Consider the following 27236-nt stretch of genomic DNA (forward strand, 5'->3'; position numbering starts at 1 on the left):
TTCGCTTTATTTTTTGCCAAGCATTATTTTGCTACGCTTCTGCATTGTGTGTTCATGCATTTTTGAGGCGGAGCAAGGAAGGGAGGGGTGTGTTTGTTTGGGTTGATTTCAAATATCAATAGTTCAACAATTTTGAGAAAATGCATACTGCTCCTTTAAATGATACCCATCTGCAAATGCTTTATATATTACAGTAACAGGTACCTAAGCTTTAGAATAAATGCACATAAAAGTAGTGCTGGACGATATACCGGTTCATATACCGGTTTCAGTTTCAAGACCGATATATATTTTTCAAAAACCGCCATACCGGTGTGTAGCTGAAACAGCTGCTGTATATATTCAATGGCCATGAAGCGCTATGTAGAGTTCAGACTTCTATTAACTGCATACCCTTCTTACACTAAATAATGGAAACAACTTTATAACACAACAATAAACAACTCACAAAACTAACTCTCTTAATACTGCAAATACCATGTAGAGCCATATGATTTCTGCGATGCAGAAAACACAGATGAAATCACGGAATCCAGTCACAAGAACTTACTGTATAAAGCGGAACGTCACAGAATTTGCCAATTTTTGGATTTATAAATCAAAAGTAGGGCTGTACAATGAATCAGATATCGATACGGACTAGTGTCTGTGAATATTAAAGCTAAGAATGACTGCTATTGATGTCTGTATAAATGAGCGCCGCAGTTTTGTCTACTACTGAAGCACACTTGACGCTCGCGATGATTTCAGTGTCTGCTGTCTCACTCACTATACATGAACATCATCTGCAGAGCTGCTCTTAAGAGTCACTTTATGAACATATCACCATTTAATTTGATAAAACTATCGACATTTGTCATATCATATACACAGGAATTCAAACGTCTTCATGATCCTGTCAAAAATAAAAGTTCGGCATAACTTGAAATAACAGAAATATACTAATGTACAATTGACGAATCGAGTGTACTTCGATTAATAGATAACAATAATCATAATAATAATAACACCATTTATTAAAACACAAACTCAAAGGTCTTCATTGAAATGACAGAAATTGCACAGTAAAAATGTAGCCTACTTATTAATATTATTCATTTAATTAAATTATATATATTATATATATATATATATATATATATATATATATATATAATATATATATATATATATATAATATATATATAATATATATTTATATATATATATATATATATATATATATATAATATATATAAACAGTGATATACCGTGTATACTGTGAAACCGCCAGAATCTTAAAAAAACAAAAAAAACAAAAGGGAGTGATACAGATTTTTGGTCAAACCAACCAGCACTACTTGAAAGCAACTAAAACTCATTAACACAGGTCTTTAAAAACAAATGCAAATGTTTAAGTGTGCAGCACATTCAGTTGAGACAAAAACAACTCACGGCTCCATAGCGAGTAGGAGAGTCTGGTGTTGATCTTGCGGTACAGCTGTTTGTCGATGGGCCACAGCACACAGGTGCAGAGCTGGATGAAGTTGATAATGAGGCCGCTCACCACAAACACAAAGCCAATCAAGAGCTGGAGTACGAACAGGCTCTTCAGCCACGCCACCACACCCATGACTGAGAGCCCCCTTCCACACACACACTCACTCACTCACTCACTCACTCACTCACTCACACACACCCACACACACTGCTGAAAGACAACAGAGACAGGGAAGACACCAAATTAACACTTACTCAGATAATAATAGTAAGCAGCATACACAGTTATGCACAAAAATATCAACATAACACTCACAATCAGCACTGATTAATATTATTACTAGCATTTGCATTAGAATCATAGACTCAGAATTGTACCAGTCAAACCAGTTGCACTCTCATGTTCATGTTTAATATGTTTAATCATCTCAGTTTTCTAAGTCAATATTGTGGATGGATGTTTAACTCACCACAGTGGGTTCTTCTCTACAACCCTCTTTTACACGGCCCTTCACTTAGTACCACCGACCTAAGAGAAAAGGAAAAAGAGCGCATTTAGAGATTTCACGACAGCCCCAGTCATGAATACAACAGTCACCAACAACAAATTTAGTCCTGATTATTTTTACTTCCACATCCTATTCCAAGATACGAAGATATTTACCGTAAAGTAGGTGAGAGTTCATGACCGCAAACCCTTAGGCACCAAAAAATCCACGTGCAGCAGCACTGTGTGCACATACAGTACAACTGCACTACACATGTCCCATGCAAAAGCACACCCTCTCACCCAATTGGAGGAATTCCAGTCACCTCCTCCAATTTCTCTCACTCTCTCGCATACATTGACACTGTCTCGTTTTTTTCACAAAAAAACAAATCACAAACACTATCATTGCATCTAAAGTTCTCCAGTTTTAAATCGATTTTGAAAGCTTATCAAGCTTTATCTTCCAGCACTGCTTAATCCCATAACAAGACAACAACTGCAAGAGAAAGCACTGGATTAATATCAAATACTCCAACAAAATAAGCATTTCAGCAAATTTATTTGCCAAACAATCTTTTAAAGCGCTGCTTAACCAAATGAAAAGAGAGGATTGCAGCTCAGCGCAGGAAACCAGTCTCTCTGCTCGTTCCAGGTTTATCCGATACTCTGGATGAAGTTGCCAAACTACTTCAACTGCCCATCTTGTAACCTGCAGGTGGCCTGTCTGACCCTATTAATACTATCAATTTCTCTGTTAGTATGTGTCTGCTCTGATAACAAAGTCCAGTTCAGTCAACCGTCCTACTACACTAATACCATTACAAAGTGCAAAACGGTTGTGTGGATCCATTACATTCATTTTGCCCGATGGCCCATACTTTCAGCCAATGTTATTTGACAAGCGCAGTCTTGTTTCTTTGATGGTGTTTTGTCTGTGAAAAATCACTGTTGTGAGCAAGCAGCTAGCAAAAAGGTTATGGTGGATTAGGAGAGTCATAAGATCTAGTTTGAGTGATGACTTACAATGATAAACAATGATTCTCAACTCAATTTGAAGCATTTTGTGGTAAGTCGGTCCTTTTCACTATTATATAGGGGTGTAACGGTACATGTATTCTTCCCAAACATAGTTAGACAAAGAATACAGTCGGTCACAGGCAATTCACACTTCAATCCAGAAGGGGATGTGCACGGTAATGCAACAGCACTAGTGCCGTTTGCTAACCACCACAACAACAGGAAAAAGTGCAGAAGACGAAGTGCAGACAATCTAGATATGCGCGTCATCTCTCAACCAGTGTTTCAACCGCAGAAAGACAGCAATAAAACAGGTTGAGAATAATCTCACGTAGCATTACATTTACCTCAGGCAAGTCATTTTAATGTCCACAGCATGTTAGTTCACTAGAGAAATTAACTCTAGATGGGAGCATTGCACTAAATATATGCACTATATTAGCTTATATATTCAATTTACTTTACCTGTTAGTAATGTCTTATTTATTTAATGTTTAAATAAATTTGTCATGAAAACAAGTTATGGCGGTAACTGTGTAAATGATTATTATTTCAAAAAGGAAAAGTAATAATTTTATAATTAGATTTAGAAGTTAATAAAAAAAACTTTTTTTATTTTATTTGAGTGTTGGTTATTATATATAAAAATAAATAGCAACTGAATTTAATAGTTTGGGCTCTGTTGTTAATTGTAACCTTTAATATTAATGTGCAAGAAAGGGCTCCCTATATATAGTTTACAGCTTTAGCTTAGATTTTTTTTTTTTATCCTTAAGAAAATGTTATTTATAATATAATTTATTTAAAGAGAGACAAAATTTGTTGAAAAAAAAAAAAAAAAAAGGAAAAAAGAAGCAATTATATGTTTAGAATTTTGCACATTTCTGCCTGACCTAAACAATAAGGCAATAAATAGTAAATGATATTTATTCTGCAAACGTTAGTAAAATGAGCATCATATGATAGCAGCAAAAACATCTGATACATTAGCAAGTAAAACATGGGGGAAGTGGTTATGTTATTTATAATCTACCACCATTCTGTACCTTTGTGCACATACAGTGTATTCTACTATGAATTTCTACTAAATGAATAGCAAACGCTTGTTTTCCCACCCTGAGGAGGAACTGGATGCATTAACATTAAAAGAAAGAAAAAAAAAAGATGATGATGATGATGATGAGATTGATGGCAAATTACATTAACACTGACATTGAATTATTAAATCTCTGGACAGCACTTGTTCATGACCTAAGATATTGATTTAGTATTGACACTAAATAGCAGAGGCTGCATTGTACTAAAGAAAAAAAAAATTTAAGACAAGATTTGGGTGTCATCATGGGCCACGTAGAAACCATGTAGCAATGCATCCACCCAGAAGTCCTTAATATTGTGTCAAGTTGACAGGCAAGTAGCTCTCAATTTCTACAGAAAATGTAATAAGAGCTAATACCTTCTAGCTGTCATCTAGTTAGTGATGGCTGTGAATTGGCCATTAGCAAAACAGTAAATCTGCCAAATCTATGTGCTGCCATTTCAAACAAACACAAAACAATCATGTTACAACACGAGGGCAGCTAGAGATCAGCGAGTAAAATTTTAAACCTTCAAAGCTTTGGTTCCTCTACCAATATATCAGCCAAGACAAACAGAACATAAACAGCACTAACCTTAGATGAAGATCCACAGGCAGTGTGCTAAGTTAACTGTGACTTTAGTATAGACAAACTGACTGAAAGACGGAAAAAGAGAGAGGGTGGGAAAGGAAAGAGTTGAACTCTGTCCTCCTAGCCACCACTGCACGAACTTGAAGCAAACTTTGGAATCTTACCAAAGTGTGTGCGGGTTTGTGAACAAGGGAACGGCAGAGTGCCCTGAATGCCAAAACACCTCAAGCCAGTTAAAGGGTTGCACAGGGTGTTTGAGGGGGGGAGTGTGTATGTGCTATCTGACGGATCACCTGATCAACTTGTCGGAGCAGAGTACTGGCTCAGCCAACAAGAAACCCCACTTTCTCCACCAACTGAGACCATTAACACTACAGACAACAGCCAGACTGTGTGTGCTACTGAACCAAGGGTATGAACTCTGAACCAAAGTGATGAAGAGCGTTATTTCGAGACACAAATTAGTAACAATTATTTGGTAAGACAAAGTATGAATTGCACCATTTTAGAGTCTTTTGCAACCAGGTTAAACACCCTTAATTCATGTGTGGAGCGGGAATCAAGGCTTCATTGAGACAGTGTTCTTGCATGGAGAATCACGATTACACAACGTTTTTGGTTTTTAACTGCAGTAGCATAACTAATGTGTTCACTCACAGAATCAAACACTGCTGCATATTATATAACACAATTCCCGTTATGAAAAATAAAATTGTTTGGATCGGATTGCTTTCACACCACAAGCGAACCACCCCAGAGTTAGTTTGAAATCCGGCTGAGACCACCTCGTTCAGGCGATCACGGAGCGACCATATGCCTAAACGAACCGAGCCAAGGGAGAAAATGCACCAGGTTCCGAAACAACCGCTCAGGTGAGAAAACACTCTTAGAGCACGAAAGTTGTTCGGCCCAATGAGGTCTATATGTGTATCGAGTTTCATACTAATACATGCAAAAGTGTTTGATATGGACCAAGTTTTCGGGACCCCATTCAAGGGGGTGCTGTCAAGCCCCCCTGCCAAACCTGGATACCAGCGGGTTCTGACCAGTGTGCAAATTTTCAATTTGCAGTTTTTGTGCACGTTGTGCCCCAAAAGTGCCCGAGAAGTCAGGAAAAATATATAAATAATATTAATAATGCTTAGAAAACAAACCTTTCAGGGCTTTGGCCCTAATTAAAAAAAATAATGTCATCATTTACACACCCTTATGTCTTTACAAACCCAAAGAAAACTTACTTTTCTACATGCAACACCAGTTATTATGTGGAATGCTCTGCCGCTTTACTTTTCAATACAATAAAAGGAAATGGGAAGAGAAAAATTAGGGGTTCATAGGTGATCCATATAACTTCTTCCGTCCAGTCGTGGCTTTTAAATGTTCCAAACCTGGTACAAAATGTCTTAATGCATTATGTTTGAATATATGTAAATGTGCTCCCGTTTCTTATACAAAAGGTATTCAATGGTGTCAGAAGGCACCCAAAATGTGTATCAAAGACGCTTCTTTGTTCAACTGCCCCTATTCCCCGATTCACTATCATTGTATGGAAAAAAACAGCATTAACATTCTGCCAAACAACGCCTTTTGTATTCTTTAGAAGAAAGAACAAATGATAACATTTTTGGGTAAAATATTGTATTTTATGTTGTCGATACCACTTAACTTAAAATGATTACTGCCACATGCCAAAAAATAAAGTAGATGTTTTCTAGTTTGTATCTGGTTCCTCATTCACTTTGTAGCAGGAGGAATACACAGCAATATAAAAAGAGATAGGGTGGAGGGATTAGAGATGGAGGGATCAACCAGCTTAGGAGGAAACAGCTGTCTGGCCTGCATCACTAGACAGCCTGGGGCCATCTTTTTCCAAGATGGCCAAAAATGTACCTCTAAAGAGAAGGTTACAAAGCTTATTACCATACAGCATGCAAAAGATAAATGAGAAACCACAGAGCAGCTTTAAAGTCATATGGACAAAGAATATCCAGATAAACAGGTTGAAACCAAGATAAAATAGACACTCCACATGACCTTTCAGTTGCTCTAGATACAACTGAGCAACAGGTGGTCATCATAGTGCCATAAACACCCACAAATATGACAGGTGTGCAAGTAACTACAAACTAATAAATTAAAGACTTAGGCAAGAAGTCTCTTACTTGACCTTTCCCTGTGTCCAATCCAATAACCCTTTACGTAAGCAGCAGGTGGCCTAATCAATCCACCATTGCTTTGGATAACCATTAGCTGGACTCACCAGTAGGCGTAGTAGGCCACTGCCATGACCACTAACGCCCCACAGACCCCTGTGAAGATCATCACAGCCCCCTGGTTCAGCATCTTCACTTCTGGAGATGGGCCTTCAAAGCAGAGCAATTAAGAAATGATCTCCTCTGGTTTTGTTCAAAGACGAATTAGCAGTTCTGTTCTCGACAAGCTTGAAGACAGATAAGTGAAACTGCAGAAAGTGCTCCTGAAAATATTTAGCCCAGAAATCCTTTCAAAAGGTTGAACAAGGCGTCAGAATCGGTTTCACTCTGGCTACAGCCACATGCTAATGCTAATCCCACTGAAGGACAGCACTTTTATGATGATGCAAGCAGGAACAAAACGAGATCCCATAAATAAGGCGGCGCCACTCAAAACCACACCATCAGTGCACAAATTTTTTTTTTTGACAAAGTCTTCCGTTCCAACTCCAACAGGATGTTGTCAACTGCAATCCCAAATTCCAAACACAGTTCCAGTTAGCGAATCCTTAGCAAGACTCGACAATCATACAGTATAATGTGGACGTAGTGGCCGCCTTCTGTTAAGCCAGAGAGAGCAGTTCTCAGCATCCTGTGTTCCCTCCTCTTATCTAATCTCCTCTGGATTGGATTACCAATGATTAGCACTCTGGACCAGCACCCTGGATATGTCACGTCGCATTTACATCAACCTCAAGCGAGGCTGGGATGGATGGGATTGAGCTAAGCGGGACAGGACATTGGTGACTTCCTTCAGCTACCAGGAGGAGCCTCTAGGGACAAGCCCATCCTTCGGCATTTAAATGAGCTCGTACAAGGATGCATGATATGTTTTGGTAGTGGTTCTGGTGTCTTGTGGGTGTTGTATCATGATGGGTAAGCTTCTACTTGGCCTACTTGCTCTTGGTATCCAAGGTTGACCAGACCCCGAATCCAGTTTAGATGAGATGCTGACAAAGATGATCAGGCAGGTTGTGGCCCAAAGCCACGGCTGCATAACTGCATTACTGGCAGAAACGGACAACGCAATGTGCCACAGGCCTACACGTCACACAACAGAGCCTTTGGTGCTTCCATTTTTATACGTTCTGCTTTTCTTGCTTCATTTATCTCATCATTTCCTCAGTCTGCTTTCTTCTCTGTGTCCGGCTATCTTTGATTATACTATACCGGTGAACCTTGTATACCTGCATTAAACTCAGATTCCTCAATTCTTCCAATTTCAGAAAGGTCAGCATAACTGCATCCAAGAATTTGTGGAGGTTTCTCAAAAGAAACACCTGGTCTCGGTTAAATACCTCAGTGCTCCTCCATCCGTACACAAGGAAAAAGAGAACAAAGAATAATCACTTTTCTGATGTGATGACCACCTGGGAAATATGAGGACAAGAAAGGAGGAAAAGAGTCGTACTGTCAGGGAAAGCCAGAAAGATAAATGAAGATCTCTGTTTTTTTTGGTAATCAATGGATCAAAATGAGATACTAGTGGTAATTATAGTTTGTGTGTTGCGAGTTGGTCTTTTGTTGTACTGTACTCAATGAGAAAATCCTGGAAGAGTGTCAACACATTCTTGAATGTGCAACATCCTGTGCACGGCCAGTGCTAAAGTGCCTTCTTCGACATCTTTTATAGACTTTGCCTGATAAGGCGTGTAGCATAAAACCCATACATTATGAGCCATATGAGACCAAAGCAGCTTACTGGACTGCAACTCAGGTCAAGATGTCTAAATCTATAATCTTATTTGTCTTACACATGCAAACAAACAAACAAACAAACACTTCTAATAAGTATTTAAACAAATGGTGAAATAGCAGGGGTGAGCAGGGTAACCTGTGACACTTTTTACTTAAAGGGATAGTTGACCAAAAAATATTTATAATCATTTACTCATGTTGTTTCAAATCGGTTTGAATTTCTTTCTTCTGCAGAACACAGAAGATATTACAAAGATATTATTTTGAACCCTACAACATAGGGACACAATTTCATAATGCATGATCCAATTGTAGAGTTTTTTCACTCTTTTAACTTTAGTTAGTGTGTAATTTTGCTGCTTGAGCATAAACAGTATCTGCAAAGTTACAGCGCTGAAAGTTCAATGCAAACGGATATATTGTCTTTTAAAGATTTCGCTGTTTAAGGACTACAACAAATAGCTGGTAGGGACTACAACGAGCTTCTTCCTGGGTTAGTGACATCACAACCACACACCACACCACACCACACAAACCACACATAAACCCTGACCCCGAGGATACGCCACAAAGGGGTGAGGCCATGTTATTGCAATACAGTACATAACACAAATGCAACAGCACATCATAAAAAGTTATAACTGTAATTAAATTAATCTATACTAGGGCTGTGTATTGCCAAGAATCTGGCGACACAATACGTATCACAATACAGGGGTTACGATACGATATATTGTGATATATTGCAACATTTCTTGTTTTTTTTATTTTATTTGTAGAAATATCTAATTTTAGAAAAAAAAAGTCATAAAGAACATAACCTTTGCATAAAACCTGACAAGCAACTTTATTTTATTTAATCAATACTGTATCATTTGCATTAATATCACTATTTTGTGTAATCTAAATAAAGGGAAAATAGTAAAGTGACTGCAGGATTCTTTAGGTGTATATGTTTTAAAGGTTCACAGTACAGCAGTTTTTAATTTCTAAACTATTTAACAATAGAAATTGCATAGTCCATTCCATTCGTATGATCAGATGCTTTCTTTCTGCTGCCACCGCTGTCAATTTTGTTGTACGTGCTTATTCTGTTACTAAGAGAAAAATGTGCATTTCGCAAGTATTTGGATTTTAACGGCCTATTCTGCAAACAAAATGACTCTTGTTGATTTCCTTAGTGGCTTCTTTATAGTTGAAGCCAAATTGAGTCCACACTTCAGCTTTGCATACTGCAGGAGCTAAATAATTATATCGTATTGTGAGTTGGGTTTGCTAATGCTAACATTAGCGATGCACGCACCTTCACCTTGCGCTTCTCGGCTCTGCGTCAGTTTAAGTTCTGAGATAACACTGCCATCTAGGATCTTGGATGTAACTAAATAAATATATAAATATCGATACAGTATCGCCAAACATAATATCGCGATATTCACATCTATCAATATTTTCTTAAACCCCTAATCTATACCTGTTCTATCTTCATGCAGCATATATTCTCTGGCTCTGTAGTCATCTTACAGCAGTTCCCACACGAGTGATTTACAGATTATCATGACAGACTATGCTAATCAATGACTTTAAGATAGTTAACTACACATCAGCTACATAAATTAAACAACCATTCAGAAGCATCCTGTTGCATTCTACATGTTGTCACTTCTTTTTGAGTCTCTCCTTCAATGTCCAACTCCGTTTTGAACATAAAAGGCTGAACAGTTTCTGACATTTTCAGTGAGTCTGCGTGAGGTAATCGGCAATGCTAACATGAGCTCTTTGAATTCCACCCCCTTTTGAGAGCAGCAGCTCATTTGCATTTAAAGGGACACACACAAAAACAGAGCGTTTTTGCTCATCCTCAAAAAGTGACAAATTTAACATGATATAAAAATTATCTGTATGGTATTTTGAGCTAAAACTTCACATACACACTCTGGGGACATCAGAGACTTATTTTACATCTTATAAAAGTGGCATTATACCACCCCTTTAACATTCTCATTAGCCAAAAAGTTATCGTGCCATAGTAAAACATTTCCATTTGCCATTTTTATAAAGGTTTTAGAAATATTTCAAAAACAGTTTCTAAAATGATTTTTGTATTGTACAAACTAAGACAATAATCATTCCAAGACATCACAGAAAAATGTTGGTTAACTTTTCTACCGTGTCTCAGCATGTTTTCACAGACTCAAGACTCATTGCAAAAGTGCATAATGTTAACAACAGTATGCACTGTGAAGTCCCTAGCTTTTCCAAAATAAACTTCATCATAATCATCATAAGGGACTCAGTGGTCAATAATTCTCAGATGGCCAGTGCAGAGTGTGCTTTTAGTCAGGGGTCACACACATAAACCTTGTAAGCACAAAAACATATGCCAATTAGCACCAACATGTGAGCATTTAGTTTTTTTTTTTTTTTTTTTAAATGTTACCTGACCATGCGTATACTTACTTTGGAAAGCACTTAGTCAGCCAAAGTGGCTAACAACTGAAATGAAGTGAATTCTTCTTCTTCAAAAAAAAAGGTCTTTCAGTGAATTCCAGTCATGCTAGAATGCTTTTTTTTAAGATGACATATGTAATTTCTGCATAGGTTTCCTGAACACCAACAAACCACAGTGTTTGCCCTTCTTAAGAACAAACCTGGTACTTAATATCTTAACATGAATGAACGAACTACAAATCCCATAATGCAATGGGAATTACTGAATAAAGTCAGTCATGACAAACACTTTCTTTTGATAAAATGAATAAGAACTCTTCTTTTGTGCTCTATTAACCAGGGATAACTGATAGAATCCATTCAGTTGTGTTTGTCGTTTTTAATACAAAGCTGCTTAACCAATATATTAATGTGATGGAATTACAACTGTGGCCAATTTGGGAGTCCATGTATAATCTTTTATTCATTCAAGTTTCAGGTGACACTGGAGAACTGCTCATGCGAGTGACCGATCGTAAGAAGTGGAAATGACATCACTATTGCACACAGCTGGTAGAAGAGCAGACTACTTTTAGGTAACAAACTCAAAAGTGGTGTTTGAACTCAAGTTATTGTACAAACCCCTTTTATCTGTACTGTACAACCTGGTTTTCCCTTCCCTCCCAACCTCAACTCAGGTCATTAAAGGGTTAGTTCACCCACAGATTAAATTTCTGTCATTATTTACTCACCCTCATGTCTTTCCAAACTCGTAAGACATTTGTTTATCTTCGGAACACAAATGAAGTTCTTTCTGATGAAATCTGAGAGATTTCTGTCCCTCAACTACCACTTTGATGCTTCAAAACATTCATAAAGAGATTGTAAAATTAATCCATATGAATTGAGTGATTTAGTCTAAATTTTCTGAAGAGACGCAATCTGAGAAAGCTCTCAGATTTCAACAAAAAGATCTTCATTTGTGTTCTGAAGATGAACAAATGTCTTACGGGTTTGGAACGACATAGGGGTGAGTAATTAATGAGAGGTTTCATTTTTGTGTGAACTAACCCTTTAACAACCTCAGCCTTGCCTTTCCAACATTGTGTACAATGCAGCAGCAATTCAATAACATTTGCAGGGCCTGAAATTCATTTCCCCCCACATTTTAGGTCATTCTTATGGTCAGATTTTTTTTAATTTGAGGGGGAGGTTATAATACAATTATATCACCTAAATGTTTGTTCATTCAACAAATGTTATTTGAGTTTCTACATTAGATATTTAAGTAGATTTACAGAGTGCCTTGGAAGTTTACACTTTTTTGCTCCTTTTTATTTATGATATTTATTCAGTTATGTGCCGAATCATAATTATATTGTTAGGAGAATACTTAAAGAAATGTAAAAGCATACAATTTGGACCCAAGTTTGTGCTTACTCTACATACAATGGCACAAGGAAGTTTGATTTCTAACACTGAATTGAATTTTAACTAAAAATGAAACTGAAAAATGTAGTAGCGCTGATTCACTTGTGCTGTTTGTGAAACTGCAGTTTGACAGAAATACTTCAAACTATTGAATTGATCTGTTAATCAGTGTGAATTACTATACTCATTCAACCCACATTGCTATAATGAATTAATGTTTGCAGGAATTTCTCGCATTATAAGCTTTAACCTTGCATAAAACAGTAAAATCATGCACAATCCCGCACCAAAATTCGGGCCTTGATTTGGATGAAACCCTGGATTTTTCTATGATATGAACACACAACTGAAGTAATGACATTTAGCATTCACATTATTTTCACCACTGATCCACTTACAGTGTTAGATGACACCAACTGATACCGTTTCTATCCTCTGCACTAAAATACTACTTCCTTTGCATCTCAAACCTCCCAGACTTGACTAGCCCAAAACAGATTAGCAGACATCACAAACAAACTCCTGTGTCTGAAACAAACAAAATCAAAGCATCATGATGAATGCCATTCAAGCCATTTTCAAAAGCAAAAAGATAAACACGCTCTGTTTGCTGTCCAAAAGGAAGCAGAGAGCTGTTAAGAGGATAACGTCAAGGCTTCACTGCTAAAAACCTCTGACCCACATTCTAATCGAGATAAACGAAGTTTCCCAACAACAATGTGACTACATGCCCCCAATCAAGGCGGTGGATGAGGATGCTGTTATCTACCTCGGGTGCAAAGTAATAGTGTTGGGTTTAATTAACAAGCTGTATCGGATTAAATGTAAGGTTAGAAAGGTGTGTAACGCAGTAACAGAGCAGTGTCATTGTGACAAAAGAATAATGAATATATATTCTATTTAAAAACATGGTAGGTTGTTCTGAAACAAACAAAATGTAGTAAAACATTTTTAAAAAGTACCATGATATTATTGGAAACAACTTTTTACATGCATTTCTAACTGAACCTGGTCCAAATGAGCATCATGCATAATTGATTCAATTACATCTCATATTCTGAGCCAATTCATTACTGCTGCACAGCTTTGGAGTGATGATTACTGCAGGATCTCACGCGGCAGTAATAATACAGACAAGCCATCAGAGTGCATGAATGTAAATGGCAAACAATGGTGTGTTTACCCACTTCAACATAATATTAAAGAAATGTCACAAGCTTGTCAAGGGTGCTTCAGTTATGCCATAATAAAAGAGGATTAGAAAATATTGTGCATGTTCCATATGGCTGGCAAAGAATGACAGGTCTAGATTAAGACTTCAGTATAAAATAATTACACTTAGTAAAACACAGGGATGGAAAAAATTCAACTGTTCCATTAACAATTTTTTGTAGTACTTTTGCAATTGAATAATTGGCCCTAACAATAACATTCATCATTCATGTATGTTTTTAAAACTCCACTGATAATCTCATGATGTGTATGATTAATTACACAATTGTCAATTGTGAAATACTAGTAGTCAGTATCACGAGAATTTCAAAATAACAGTAATTATTTTTTTTTTGGTTCATTTCAAATTAGATCTAATGAAAGCATTTGTGTACGATTCAGTAATTAATTCAAGAACTGCTCTGACTGATTCACATGTACTTGTGATTTACTGAAACCAAACAGGTTCATTAGCCCTGATTTTCCACTTGCTGACAATGGAGATCACCTGCCAAATGCCCGAAATTGAAGCAAGTTGGTGCTCTGCACGTGCGTTGTGTTCGCTTTGTTTGAATTGCCAAAAGAAAGGGAGAAGCTGGGTAGCAGGTTAAATATCTAGATCCGTCTGCAATCCAAGTCCTGTATTGAAATGTGTTTTGTCTGGAATTGACATTGGCGGCAACAGACAGTTGTGTAGTGTGCTGAAATATGATGACTTTGAAAGCTATGTGGTGAATAGGTGGCTTAATAGTCAAGGTACGGTCACATTTGCCATTATTCAGCAAATTTTTGTGGGAGAAATGTAGTCATTACCATAGGAATCTAAACGATCTGGAGTTTTGTGTGAGGGCGAATGCAGATTTTGCAACAGGTTCATGTTGACTAATTAGTTCATTAATTGTAACATTAAAAACATTAGAGAAACTTCAAACTAAAACATTACCGGAAAAAAATATGTTCCATGAATGATGTATAAATAATGTTTTTTGCTAACGTTTTTAAAGACCAGATAAATTAACAAAAGTTCTATTAAAGTTAGCATGAAACGGAGGTTGCGATAGTATTTTCTTCTCTCTTGTGATGTATATCCTAGTGAAACGGCTTAATGGAATTAGAAAATTTAGGGCAGGTTTTACTTCATCTTTTGGGAATTGATTGATCATATGAAGTTGGGCGTTGCTAAGTAAACAGAGGCAGATCTGAATGTCAGTTTGTAGTCAATTGTGGAGGATATATAGCCCCACCCTCCCCCGAGACACATGTCATAAAGAGAACAGATGTCGTCTGGAGGGGAGGTACATGTTTTTAATAAAAATTACAAGGGCATTTTAATTAAAAAAAGTTATGATGTGCAAGAATAAAACATTTATAATAAGCACTGCAACATTCTGTAAAAGAAAATAAAAATAAGAATGGTCGATTTTGATTTCATGGCGGCTTTAATGTTACTGGAAGAATGTTTGTTTAGAACTTCTGAGAGAACCTGAGAACTGTTCTGAGAGAACATTCCCTGTTAAACGGGCAGAGTATGGTAATTCATGATCGAGAACAGTTAACTAAAGCTGCACAATTAATCGTTAAAAGGTGCCCTAGAACCAGTTTTTACAAGATGTAATATAAGTCTAAAGCCCTATTCAGACGGGATTAGTTTTACATGGGGAGGTGGGGGCAAAGTAATTATTACCAGAGCTTCTCTGTGATTTTAGTCCCGTCCGAATGTGCCATCTCGGTAATCATTACGGACAATGTCAGTAAAGATTACGGCGACTTTTAGCTTCTGTAAAAAGGTCCGAAAAAATTACCTCAGGTAATACTAATCCCATCTGAATAGACCCGCTGTAAATATGTACGGTAAAATTCCGTAATTTCCTGTTTAAAAGTAGTTTTCTGCGCATTTTTCAAGCACGGAAGCAACATTCATTTGTGTTGTAGGTGGTGGGACAAATCTGTGGTAAACCTCAAGTTTTTTCTACATACCATTCAGAGCAAAAAGAAGATCGAAGCACTTGTCAGAGGCACAAAACTAATTTTATCTTTAGCTAAGTGCCTATTACCATCATAATCCAATCAGAATTTAATTAATAAGTCATTTGACCGGACCTAACTGTTATATATAGTTTATATATTTAGATTATAAGTGTTTGCGCCAGGTTTGCGCACATGGTATAAGAAAGCAACATACAGTATACCCACGTGACGTCAGGGAGGTGACAGCGGTGCGTAAATCGAGTTACCCCTCCTGCTTCTGCTAGTTTTACTGAGATATCTTGTCCCGTGCGAATTGGCCAATTAATATTACAGACGTCCTGAGGTAAAATTGCATTACTCCACATCCCCATGTAAAACTAATCCCGTCCGAAAAGGGCTTAAGGTGTCCCCTGAATGTGTCTGTGAAGTTTCAGCTCAAAATACCCCATAGATTTTTTTTAATTAATTTTTTTAACTGCCTATTTTGGGGCATCATTAACTATGCACCAATTCAGGCTGCGGCCCCTTTAAAAATCGCTCCCTGCCCCCCCGAGCTCTCGACTATAATACAGTGCATTTACAAAGTTCACACAGCTAATATAACCCTCAAATGGATCTTTACAAGATGTTCGTCATGCATACTGCATGCATGTGTCGGATCATGTGAGTATAGTATTTATTTGGATGTTTACTTTTGAAATCTAAATGAGTCTGATAGTGCTCCGTGGCTAAAGCTAACATTACACACTGTTGGAGAGATTTATAAAGAATGAAGATGTGTCTCCGTGAATACAGTAAGAAACGATGGTAACTTCAACCACATTTAACAGTACATTAACAACATGCTAACAAAACATTTATAAAGACAATTTACAAATATCACTAAAAATATCATGTTATGATGGATCATGTCAGTTATTATTGCTCCATCTGCCATTTTTGCTATTGTCCTTGCTTGGTTACCAGGTCTGATGATTCTGCTGTGCACAGATCCAGACGTCCTGCCCTTGTGTAATGCCTCGATCATGGGCTGGCATATGCAAATATTGGGGGCGTACATATTAATGATCCTGACTGTTACGTAACAGTCTGTGTTATGTTGAGATTCGCCTGTTGTTCGGAGGTCTTTTAAACAAATGAGATTTATATAAGGAGGAAACAATGGAGATTGAGACTCACTGTATGTCATTTCCATGTACTGAACTCTTTTTATTCAACTATGCCAAGGTAAATTAAATTTTTGATTCTAGGGCACCTTTAAAAGATAGTGATCTCAATTCAAAAACCCACGCAATCTTATTCCTAAATGACAGCGATTCTCCTGTCTATTAAACCTTTATCAAAATTACACAAACATTCAGATCTGCGTTAGCGCTGCCGCTGAACCAGAGAGAGCAGTTATCATGTATACATATTAAACAGCTTCACAAACAGTCTTTTCAACATCACAGTATGGTTATTTCTGTTACAAATATTCAAATGATCACATAAGAACTAGGATAAAAGTTTACAGTTCAGATATAAACACTGATGTCTACAGTAGCGAATATCAATCAAAATAAAGTAAATCACCTTTTGAAAGTAATGCTTCAAATAACGATTATATCATTACATCGTTAAAACAGTAGGTGGCGACAAGTGACAATTAAAAAAGAGGTGCATTTGATTTAAAGGAACACTCCACTTTTTTGAAAATAGGCTCATATTCCAACTCCCCTAGAGTTAAACAGTTGAGTTTTACCGTTTTCTAATCCATTCAGCCGATCTCCGGTTCTGGCGGTACCACTTTTAGCATAGCTTAGCATAGTTCATTGAATCTGATTAGACCGTTAGCATCGTGCTTAAAAATGACCAAAGAGTTTTGATATTTTTCCTATTTAAAACTTGACTCTTCTGTAGTTAAACCGTGTACTAAGACCGACAGAAAATGAAAAGTTGTGATTTTCTAGGCTGATATGGCTAGGAACTATACTCTCATTCAGGTGTAATAATCAATGAACTTTGCTGCCGTATCATGGCTGCAGCAGGCGCAATGATATTACGCAGCGTCTCTCACATACGTCTCCATGGTTGCAAGGCACGTTCCCTGTGCAAGCAGGGGCTCACGGGCACTACGTAATATCATTGCACTGCTGCAGCCATGATATGGCAGCAAAGTTCCTTGATTATTACGCCAGAATGAGAGTATAGTTCCTAGCCATATCAGCCTAGAAAATCGCAACTTTTTATTTTCCGTCCGTCTTAGTACACGATTTAACTACAGAAGAGTCAAGTTTTAAATAGGAAAAATATCAAAACTCTTTGGTCATTTTTAAGCGCGATGCTAACGGTCTAATCAGATTCAATGAACTATGCTAAGCTATGCTAAAAGTGGTACCGCCAGAACCGGAGATCGGCTGAATGGATTCGAAAACGGTAAAACTCAACTGTTTAACTCTAGGGGAGTTGGAAAATGAGCCTATTTTAAAAAAAAGCGGAGTGTTCCTTTAAAGGTGCTAAAGAGGATCTTTTCGTCGACTGAGAAACCAAAGACTGTTACTGAGTTTTTGAAATGAGCAAATGCGTAAGAACACCCCCCCGATGATCGCGTAAACGACTTTCAGTGCACCTAATAAATAGTCTTTTATTAGTTAGTAAAGACAGTTTCAAGTAATATTAAAAAAAAATGTATACAACAAAACATCCTCTTTAGCACCTTTGAAGTAACGCTGTGCAGACCAATCAGTGTATGACATCAAAGTACCACGAGAGCGATTAGAGAGCAGACGGTTCTGTATGCTTTCAAATCACTCTTGCGGTACTTTGATGTCATACACTGCCCTTTAAAGGGTCAGTTCACCCAAAAATAAAAATAATGTAATTAATTACTCACCCTCATGTTGTTCCACACCCCTAAGACCTTTGTTAATCCTCGCAACACAAATTAAGATATTTTTGATTAAATTCAATGGCTCAGCAAGGCCTGCATAGACAGCAATGGTACTTCCTCTCTCAAGATCCATAAAGGTACTAAAAACATATTTAAATCAGTTCATGTGAGTACAGTGGTTCTGCCAAAGTCAACTGATTTCAGCAGTTTGGTGGTTTGATATGCGATCCAAATCACTGATTCGACTCAAAAGATTCATTTTTTTTTTTAGCACACCAAAAATATTCTCGTTGCTTTATAATATTAATATTGAACCACTGTACTCACATGAACTGATTTAAATATGTTTTTAGTACCTTTATGGATCTTGAGAGAGGAAATGTCATTGCTGGCTATGGAGGCCTCTCTGAGAGATCGAATTTCAACAAAAATATCTTAATTTGCGTTCCAAAGATTATTTTTTATTAATGTAATATTTAATATCAAAATATCAAATCTAATCTAATATCATTTTTTTTTTTTTTTTTTATTAAACGGGTTCTGGTTCTGAATAAATACAAAAAAAAAAAAGTTTAGATATTACAGACAATATCCAACAACCACCAATAAAACAGGAACAATTAGTAAGACATAATAAAGACGAAAATGCAGTTACACATGCGCCGGTATTATATAAAAACATGACTAATGTAAATTACTGTGCATGAGTAAAACCCACTCAGCAACTAAACTGAAGGCAAAAGCCCAGCTCTGCATCTGAACTCTAGTAACCCCGATAATCGCACGACAATGACGTGCAGGTCGGGAAAGAGAATGACACACGGCAACACCACATAAACACCACTTATCTTCAATAAATCAAAAGCCATTCAAATGCAAATAATTGCTGAATGAACTAGATAGACACCATATAATGCAAATGGGGAAAGATGTCTATCTTAAACGTGCGCTGTCAAACTGCCTTGCATTGGTTACTAAGCAGTGAGCTTAGTAAACATGCTGTTCCTATAAACTGGCCACTGCAGCACAGGGAGCACCTCGAGCGCTCGCACGAGCCCGTGCGCACATATCTAATATCAAAAATGCATTACAATTCAAATGCAAAATAATAAAATAAAGGGATAAAACACGGGACTGTGCACTGGACGCATGCATCTGCCTGTCAAGATTAATAATAGCAGTGTCAGGATGGTAATTAATCGGGTTTAGAGAACAGTCATCATCATGCGCGTGCATTACCTGCTTAAATGTCATCAGTGGATCTGCGTGGAGGATTCGTGATCTTCCGCTTAATGTGATGCAATGTGTTAATGCTGTCAGAAACTGGTGTCTAAGCTTCTGGGGTGCTGCTCAGATGATCGCTACTCTTTGTGTCCGTATGTCGTTATCTATCCACGCACAACACACACATTGCATCTAGCCATGGGACTTCCTGTCCGATTACTCTGCTCATCGACTGGAAACAATGGCGCTTTGTAGTTCCACCACTCCTCTCTCGTCCTCAGCAGGCTGCTGTAAGACGCTGACCTAATCAATAAAGTCAATATGGAGAATTAAATACATTTGTAAGTGTTTTAGACATTCATTTTGTGTTCTTTAAAATGAACTTTACACCGACAGAAGTTGCATATATTGCCTACCATGGACAAAAGGTGCATTTACCTCACAGGCTGCATATGCGTTTGCGCAGGTTGCAGGGATTACAGTTGCAGAAATTATATTATGAAATTTAATCATGGAATTGTGTATATATACATTCGAAAAGACTACTGTTATGACAACAACATATTCTGAACTGAAGCTCTATTTAGAACCAAAGCAGCATCAGAGCTGCAAAATTATTCTCATTATGAAATTGAGAATATGTACAGATGAAATTAATTAAATATATACACTGTAATGGTGACAACAACAAAGTTTGAGGCTGTACTGATGCTGCATTTCATTTAGAACAGTGTCTGAACTGCAATATTTTAACCTCCTCCCCACCTAAAAACACACACAAATATACAGAGTTTAATATAATACTTTGTTTTTCTTTATTGCATTATAACATACATACATTATAAATGTGGATTTGTACACTACAATCTTTATTGTTACATATTATAAAATATTCAGAATTTGAAAACAAAGCACTAAAAACTTTACCAAACATTTATTTTTATTGTCTTTTCTGACCCCATTCAGAACGGAAAACCAAAGAAAGAAAAAAAAAAGTTTTCTGATATCAACCATGTCAACAGAGAGGGAATCAAAATGAATCGCGAAGCACTGACATGTCACTATTAGAACTGTTAAGAGAGACAGACATATTTACAGAGAAGTAGAATGGTGCCTCCAATTGTTGCCTTGGCAACATGTCATACTGCCCATTATGATGTCACTGAAATTCATATTTGGCGTTCTGTGAGAAGGACACATGTTCAAGTGTATTCTCATGTACTCTTGCCGTAGCATCCTCTATCAAACAGTACTGTTGAAGACAAGAGTACATTACAGCAAGCACAGTGGTTTTAAACACTCATTTTACAGATGAAATAATGATTCCAAAGACAGACACAATGAATAATTTCTGTCGAATTCCATCATTTTCTACAGATGTTTCATCCTATATTACAAACAGCCTCAGGAAATATTCTGTCTTGCACCTCAGTCTGTGTGGAATTGAAATTCAACAAAAATGACATTAAAAAACCTATAAATATAAATCCTTCACTCACTTCAAGAGTCAGAGCTATGGAAGTCGCACTAACGCGAAGAACAGATGGATTTTTTGAGCACTAGTAGGCCTGAAATGCTTTTGTACATGTTGTAAGGCATTCAATGCCTTGTGATGGAAGGCAGCTAATAATACAAAACACAGGAAATGACATACACATGATGAGGTATAGGTACAAGCGATATATAAACGTATCATATGGAGTCAGTACATTGTCTACACTCATCAGATTAAAAAAGAATGGCATTAAGGGACCTATATACTAAAGATCATTTTGTTCATAGCCTAAATAAAGGTAGTGGAATAGTTTTTCCCAGACGATATAAGCTCCGTCCACCAGAGGGAGCTCAGCGTCATTTGGTCATCTTTGATCCACAGTCTTACAATAGACAACACATAATTTCCACAGACCAATATACAATTTACAAACATTACAGAACAAACGAAAATGTAGTTCGTCCAAAAAAGTTCTTCACTACAGTTCCCTCAGGGAATGTACTAGACATCACTGCTATAACAGTCAAAATATTTGGCTGCCTACTTTTTTTTTTTTTTTTTAGTCTTCGTGAGGCTCTGACAGGTTTTCTTATATCAGGTGACACTCGTTCCATTAACAGTAAACACAAGCGTGCTCTCATAGTAAGCATGTCTTTGACATCTTTAAATATAGTTAGCATGCATGTTTTTCTGCAGAAGAAAAGGTTGACTGTTCACCAAGGCATCTTCAAGTAGAATTGGCCATTTTCCTCTAATTAAACCTGTTAAGCAGCACTTGGGCGAGTGCCAGTGTAACCGGTCCTACTCGACCCGCTCTGAGCGTAATTCGAAATGTCATCTCCGTTATGGGAGGAGGGCCCGTTAACAAGGACGACAAATACCGCAGTCTCTAGCACTCTTCTTGAGGCCATGGGAGTGAGGTTTACTTGCACAGCTCTTACTAGCTGGCCTTCATTACACTCATCCCCCTAAACCTTACTCCCATCCGGGTCACGGCACCAAATGTAACCCCTCCGGTTCTACTTGACCCGCTCCGAGGGGGATTTGAACCGGCATGAGAGGTGGGCGTGCTAACAAGTACACAAAATACCACAGCCTCTATTATTAGTCGCTCATACACTTCTTGAGGCCAGGGGAGTGAGGTTTACACTCACAGCTCTTACTAGCTGGCCTCTGTTACACTCACTCCCCTAAACCTCATTCCCATCCGGGTCACGGCACCAAATGTAATCGGTCCTACTTGATCCGCTCTGAGCGGGATTCGAATCTGCCTATCCAGCGTGGGAGGTGGGCACGTTAAAAAGGACGCTAAAGTCCACAGCCTCTAGTGTCAGTTGCTAGTGCGCCTCTTGAGATCAGGAGAGTTAGGTTTACTCGCACATCTCTTACTAGCTGGCCTCCGTTACACTCACTCCCCTAAACCTCATTTCCATCCTGTTCATGGCACCAAATGTAATAGGTCCTACTTGACCCGCTCTGAGCGGGATTTGAATCTGCGTCTCCAGTGTAGGAGGTGGGCTCGCTAACAAGAACACTAAAGATCGCAGCCTCTAGTGTTAGTCGCTCATACACTTCTTGAGATCAGGGGAGTGAGGTTTACACTCACAGCTCTTTTACTAGCTGGCCTCTGTTACACTCACCCCCCTAAAACCTCACTCCCATCTGGGTCACGGCACCAAATGTAATCGGTCCTACGTGATCCGCTCTGAGCGGGATTCAAATCTGCATATCCAGCGTGGGAGGTGGGCACGTTAAAAAGGACGCTAAAGTCCACAGCCTCTAGTGTCAGTTGCTAGTGCGCCTCTTGAGATCAGGAGAGTTAGGTTTACTCGCACATCTCTTACTAGCTGGCCTCCGTTACACTCACTCCCCTAAACCTCATTTCCATCCTGTTCATGGCACCAAATGTAATAGGTCCTACTTGACCCGCTCTGAGCGGGATTTGAATCTGCGTCTCCAGTGTAGGAGGTGGGCTCGCTAACAAGAACACTAAAGATCGCAGCCTCTAGTGTTAGTCGCTCATACACTTCTTGAGATCAGGGGAGTGAGGTTTACACTCACAGCTCTTTTACTAGCTGGCCTCTGTTACACTCACCCCCCTAAAACCTCACTCCCATCTGGGTCACGGCACCAAATGTAATCGGTCCTACGTGATCCGCTCTGAGCGGGATTCAAATCTGCATATCCAGCGTGGGAGGTGGGCACGTTAAAAAGGACGCTAAAGTCCACAGCCTCTAGTGTCAGTTGCTAGTGCGCCTCTTGAGATCAGGAGAGTTAGGTTTACACACACAGCTCTTAGTAGATGGCCTCCGTTACACTCACCCCCCTAAAACCTCACTCCCATCTGGGTCACGGCATCAAATGTAACCCCCTCTTGTTCTAGTCGCACCACTCCGAACTGGATTCGAAACTGCGTCTCCAGCATGGGAGGCAGGCACATTAGTGTCACTAGCTCTACCGTCAGTTGCTAATGCATCTCTTACCTGCACAGCTCTTACTAACTGGCCTCCGTTACACTCACCCCCCTAAACGTCACTCTCATTCGGGTCACGGCACCAAATGCAACCCCTCCGTTTCTACTCACACCGCTCCAAGCGGGATTCGAACTGGCGTCTCTCAGGCATGGGAGGCAGGCACATTAGCGTTACTAGCTCTACTGTCAGTTGCTAATGCGCTGCACAGCTCTTACTAGATGGCCTCTGTTACATTCACTCCCTAAACCTCACTACCATCCGGGTCATGGCACCAAATGTACCAAACAGCTGGCCTCCATTACACTAAGTGCAAATGGTAACAGTACAGTTCACTCGGAGACAGTGATGCCATCACTGATGTCATGATCATCTGAATACCAGTAATATGTCAGTATTCACAAAGACTAAACTTGGCTTTTCTTATTTATTTGCATCCCCTCCCCCCATTTTATTCCTTCACACCCTCATTTTCCTTCAGAGAACACAAATACTCGCACTCTCGCAGTAGAACCATCCTTTTGTCATTCACACATACACGTACACAACGTACAAGTACACATAAGTTAGATAACAGCTCAGGAACTCATGAAAAGCTGAAAGCACATGCCCCTCAGAGCAATGCTGACCCCCTGATTAGTCCTGCACATGGCCAACTTTTTCTTCTTCTTTTTTTTTTCTATGGAAAATAAGATAGTGGTTGAAGTGGATGAAAACAGGTGAATCTCACGAAACCTCCCAAGAAAAAGGCATATTTTACTCCAAAATCAAAATAAATAAAATATTTCTTTAAAGAAAATTATTTTTTAATTTTCATGACAATTAAGTATGACATTATGGTAATGCAAAAACTATATATTATAAGTATTAATAATTATGATTATCACATTTATATTATAAAATATTCATACATAATATTTTTGTTCTACTTTTTTGTTCCACCAATTAAACAATTATTGTATAACCAAGAATTGAAAAAAAGGTCCTAAAATAGGGTTTGTTTCTTTAAAAGAAAGCATGTTTTTTTCTGTGTCTATTTTTCTTGAGTATGGGGTTAAATGTGACACGGATATGTTTTTGTGAGATTCACTCAGAATGAATTTTGAGTGGTTAGAAGACAAATGCAACTCAAAAATGATCAAAGAATGAACCGATGCATTAAAGAAATGACTAATTTTGGAAGAGCATTAGTTAGGTGTAAATCAGAAGTCAAAACTAAAGCAAAAATAATACTTGAGAAATCAAAATATAAACAGACATATGGCAGAAAAGAAGATGTCGCCTGAATCAATCTCCTTATGAACTGAACAAAGGAGAGCAAGTCTGATTAAATGTACAACTCATCTGCCTTTTATTATCTTTCACAGCATTGTAACCAAGAGACACCATGTTCTCTGGCACAGTGAGAGAGAACCTGGTGCAGATCACCAGACCAGCACACATACAGAACTACTTTTAAATCAAGGCATTTTAAAACGTTTCCCCAGTACTTCAGACTTCATACAAGTCTTTTCCTTTTAAGATATGAAAATACTATCAAATAAAAAGATAAAACTACTTTTAAAGTCTCTTCTGCTTGTACAAACAAGTAGATTATCAATGCAAATACAATCAGTTTAAAGCAAATGAGATGATAATGTTAGTTACATTGACAAACAAACATGGAGTGAAATGCTAGAACTTCCACATTTATAAATGCTCAATGCAAAATGAAATCAATGGAAAGAGAATTAAATCATACACATGAGCAAGGCCAAAAATTATTACAGTACATCTCACCAAAAACATCAACATCAAGTCACAAAATACAGCGCATCTCTTCAATAAAAACTCCCTTTTTGGGAGAAAATAGTCACAAAAAAACAAACAAAAAAAACAATAAAATACATATTTAAACACAAGTTGGACTCTCACACAAATGCTTTGGGTCTGTAATACACATTTAACAACTTACTTGTGCATTTTTTGAGGTTGGCCACAACCTATCTTTTCCAGATACATGTATCTTATCAAGAACCACAGTGAGCAAAAGACCAAGCTTTCTGGGTAATTCTCAAATGACAAAAATACAGAATTAAATTTTGCATAAAGAAAATCTATTTTTAGGACCAACATTGTTTGTACTATGACAAATAATCACATTTTATCCCTGAAAAAAAGTAATATGGTCATGAAAATCATCCTGTCTGGCCACAATATTAAAAACAAAACATACAAAAGAATAATAAATAAAAAGATTAATATAAAAAATGAGATTTGAGAATGATTTGGAAATGAGACATTTTTTTCACGTTACACTAAGCTACTGAGAATTGAGGAGACCACACATTAACTGAATATAATAATAATAATAAAATTATAATATAAAAATAACAATTTATTATTATTCTTACACTTAACTGACATCAAACTAATAGCATAATACACAAAAAACGTAATGGTCCTAATAATAGCCTTCTTTTTCTTCTATGCAATAAATATAATCTTATTTTTACCTTTTGATTTTGAGAAAAAAAATATGACCCAGACATTTCTTGAGAGTTTTTGTGAGACTCAACCATCTAGGTTTTGTTTTCTATGTTTGTTGCTGAACAGCTCTGACTCAAAATCCTAGAGTGTAGAAAGCGTCACATCTATATTAACGTCATTTTTTTAAATTGGTCCTCACTAGATCGATGGCAGTTTAGGTACGTAACTGACCTGGTCTGGAAATGCCAGTGACCGGGCTTTATGTGCAGGACGAACCGGAGTTCTTGAGGAGCTTTGAGAGAAAGAGAGAGAGAGACAGAGATGGTGAAGATTGCAAGAGTGTGAATGAGAGGGCGATCATCTCTCCCATTCTCTTCTTCTCTTCTCTTTTCTCTGCGTTATACTCTCTCAGAGCACAAGCGATCGCTCTCCCCCTCTCGCCTGTTTGGCCGTACCCTGCTGAATCTCTTAAGAATGGAACTGTTGTGCTCTGGCTGAGATTCTAAGGCAATGTCACATTACATATCAAAATGTACAACATCTATACATTGTGCAGTTGTGAGCGGAGGGTGAGATGTGTGGATGAGATGTGGCATGTGGCGGCTCTATAGAACGGTCGCCTCCATGACTATGGCTGGATCCTCTATGTCCGCTTTACTCTGGACCATCCGTAACTCCAGCTGAGCCGGGCTAGGTCTTCTACCAGGACCTGCCATTTCTGAACATACAAGAGAAAGAGACAAAAGCATTCAAATAAAATAAGCTTATCGAGTGAGTGAATGAATAAATGAATGAATGAATGAATGAATGAGGCATTCATATAACGCTTTCATATGATATGGCTGCTGTTATTGGGGGTTTGTAAGATTTTTAATGTTTTTGGCTCACCAAGGCTGCATATATTTGATCAAAAACACAGTAAAACAGTAATATTGTGAAATATTATTACCATTTAAAATAGCTAAAACAAACAAACAAACAAAAATACTGCCCCCAGCTTTACTTTAGTTTATACACATAATGACACTATGACAGTGATGGATGAATGACATGCTTAGGCTTTT

At 37.8% G+C, this 27236-nt stretch overlaps 2 protein-coding genes across 7 annotated transcripts in view; both read right to left on the minus strand.

Annotated features, from left to right (window-relative positions):
- agpat3 (1-acylglycerol-3-phosphate O-acyltransferase 3) overlaps window positions 1-19953 on the minus strand; it is a 32594-nt gene extending 12641 nt beyond the window's left edge. The window contains exons 1-3 of one of the 5 annotated variants that reach the window (XM_067403939.1): window positions 19753-19953; window positions 1950-2008; window positions 1435-1687 (exon numbers count right to left, since the gene is read on the minus strand). In XM_067403939.1, coding sequence (XP_067260040.1) covers window positions 1435-1612 — 178 coding nt within the window. In that variant the 5' untranslated portion in view covers window positions 1613-1687; window positions 1950-2008; window positions 19753-19953. Of the gene's footprint in view, window positions 1-1434; window positions 1691-1949; window positions 2009-2143; window positions 2212-4659; window positions 4850-19752 lie in introns of those variants that run through there. The other 4 variants (XM_067403940.1, XM_067403935.1, XM_067403936.1 and 1 more) reach the window with 4 other exon arrangements.
- Window positions 19954-24541: 4588 nt separating this feature from the next.
- pdxkb (pyridoxal (pyridoxine, vitamin B6) kinase b) overlaps window positions 24542-27236 on the minus strand; it is a 28697-nt gene continuing 26002 nt past the window's right edge. For both annotated transcript variants that reach the window (XM_067403595.1, XM_067403594.1), the window contains one exon: window positions 24542-26890. In XM_067403595.1, the coding sequence (XP_067259696.1) occupies window positions 26816-26890 (75 nt within the window). In that variant the 3' untranslated portion in view covers window positions 24542-26815. The remainder of the gene's footprint in view (window positions 26891-27236) is intronic.

The sequence above is a fragment of the Chanodichthys erythropterus genome, chromosome 12 (genome assembly GCF_024489055.1).
Source record: "Chanodichthys erythropterus isolate Z2021 chromosome 12, ASM2448905v1, whole genome shotgun sequence".
NCBI classification, from domain to species: Eukaryota; Metazoa; Chordata; class Actinopteri; order Cypriniformes; family Xenocyprididae; genus Chanodichthys; species Chanodichthys erythropterus.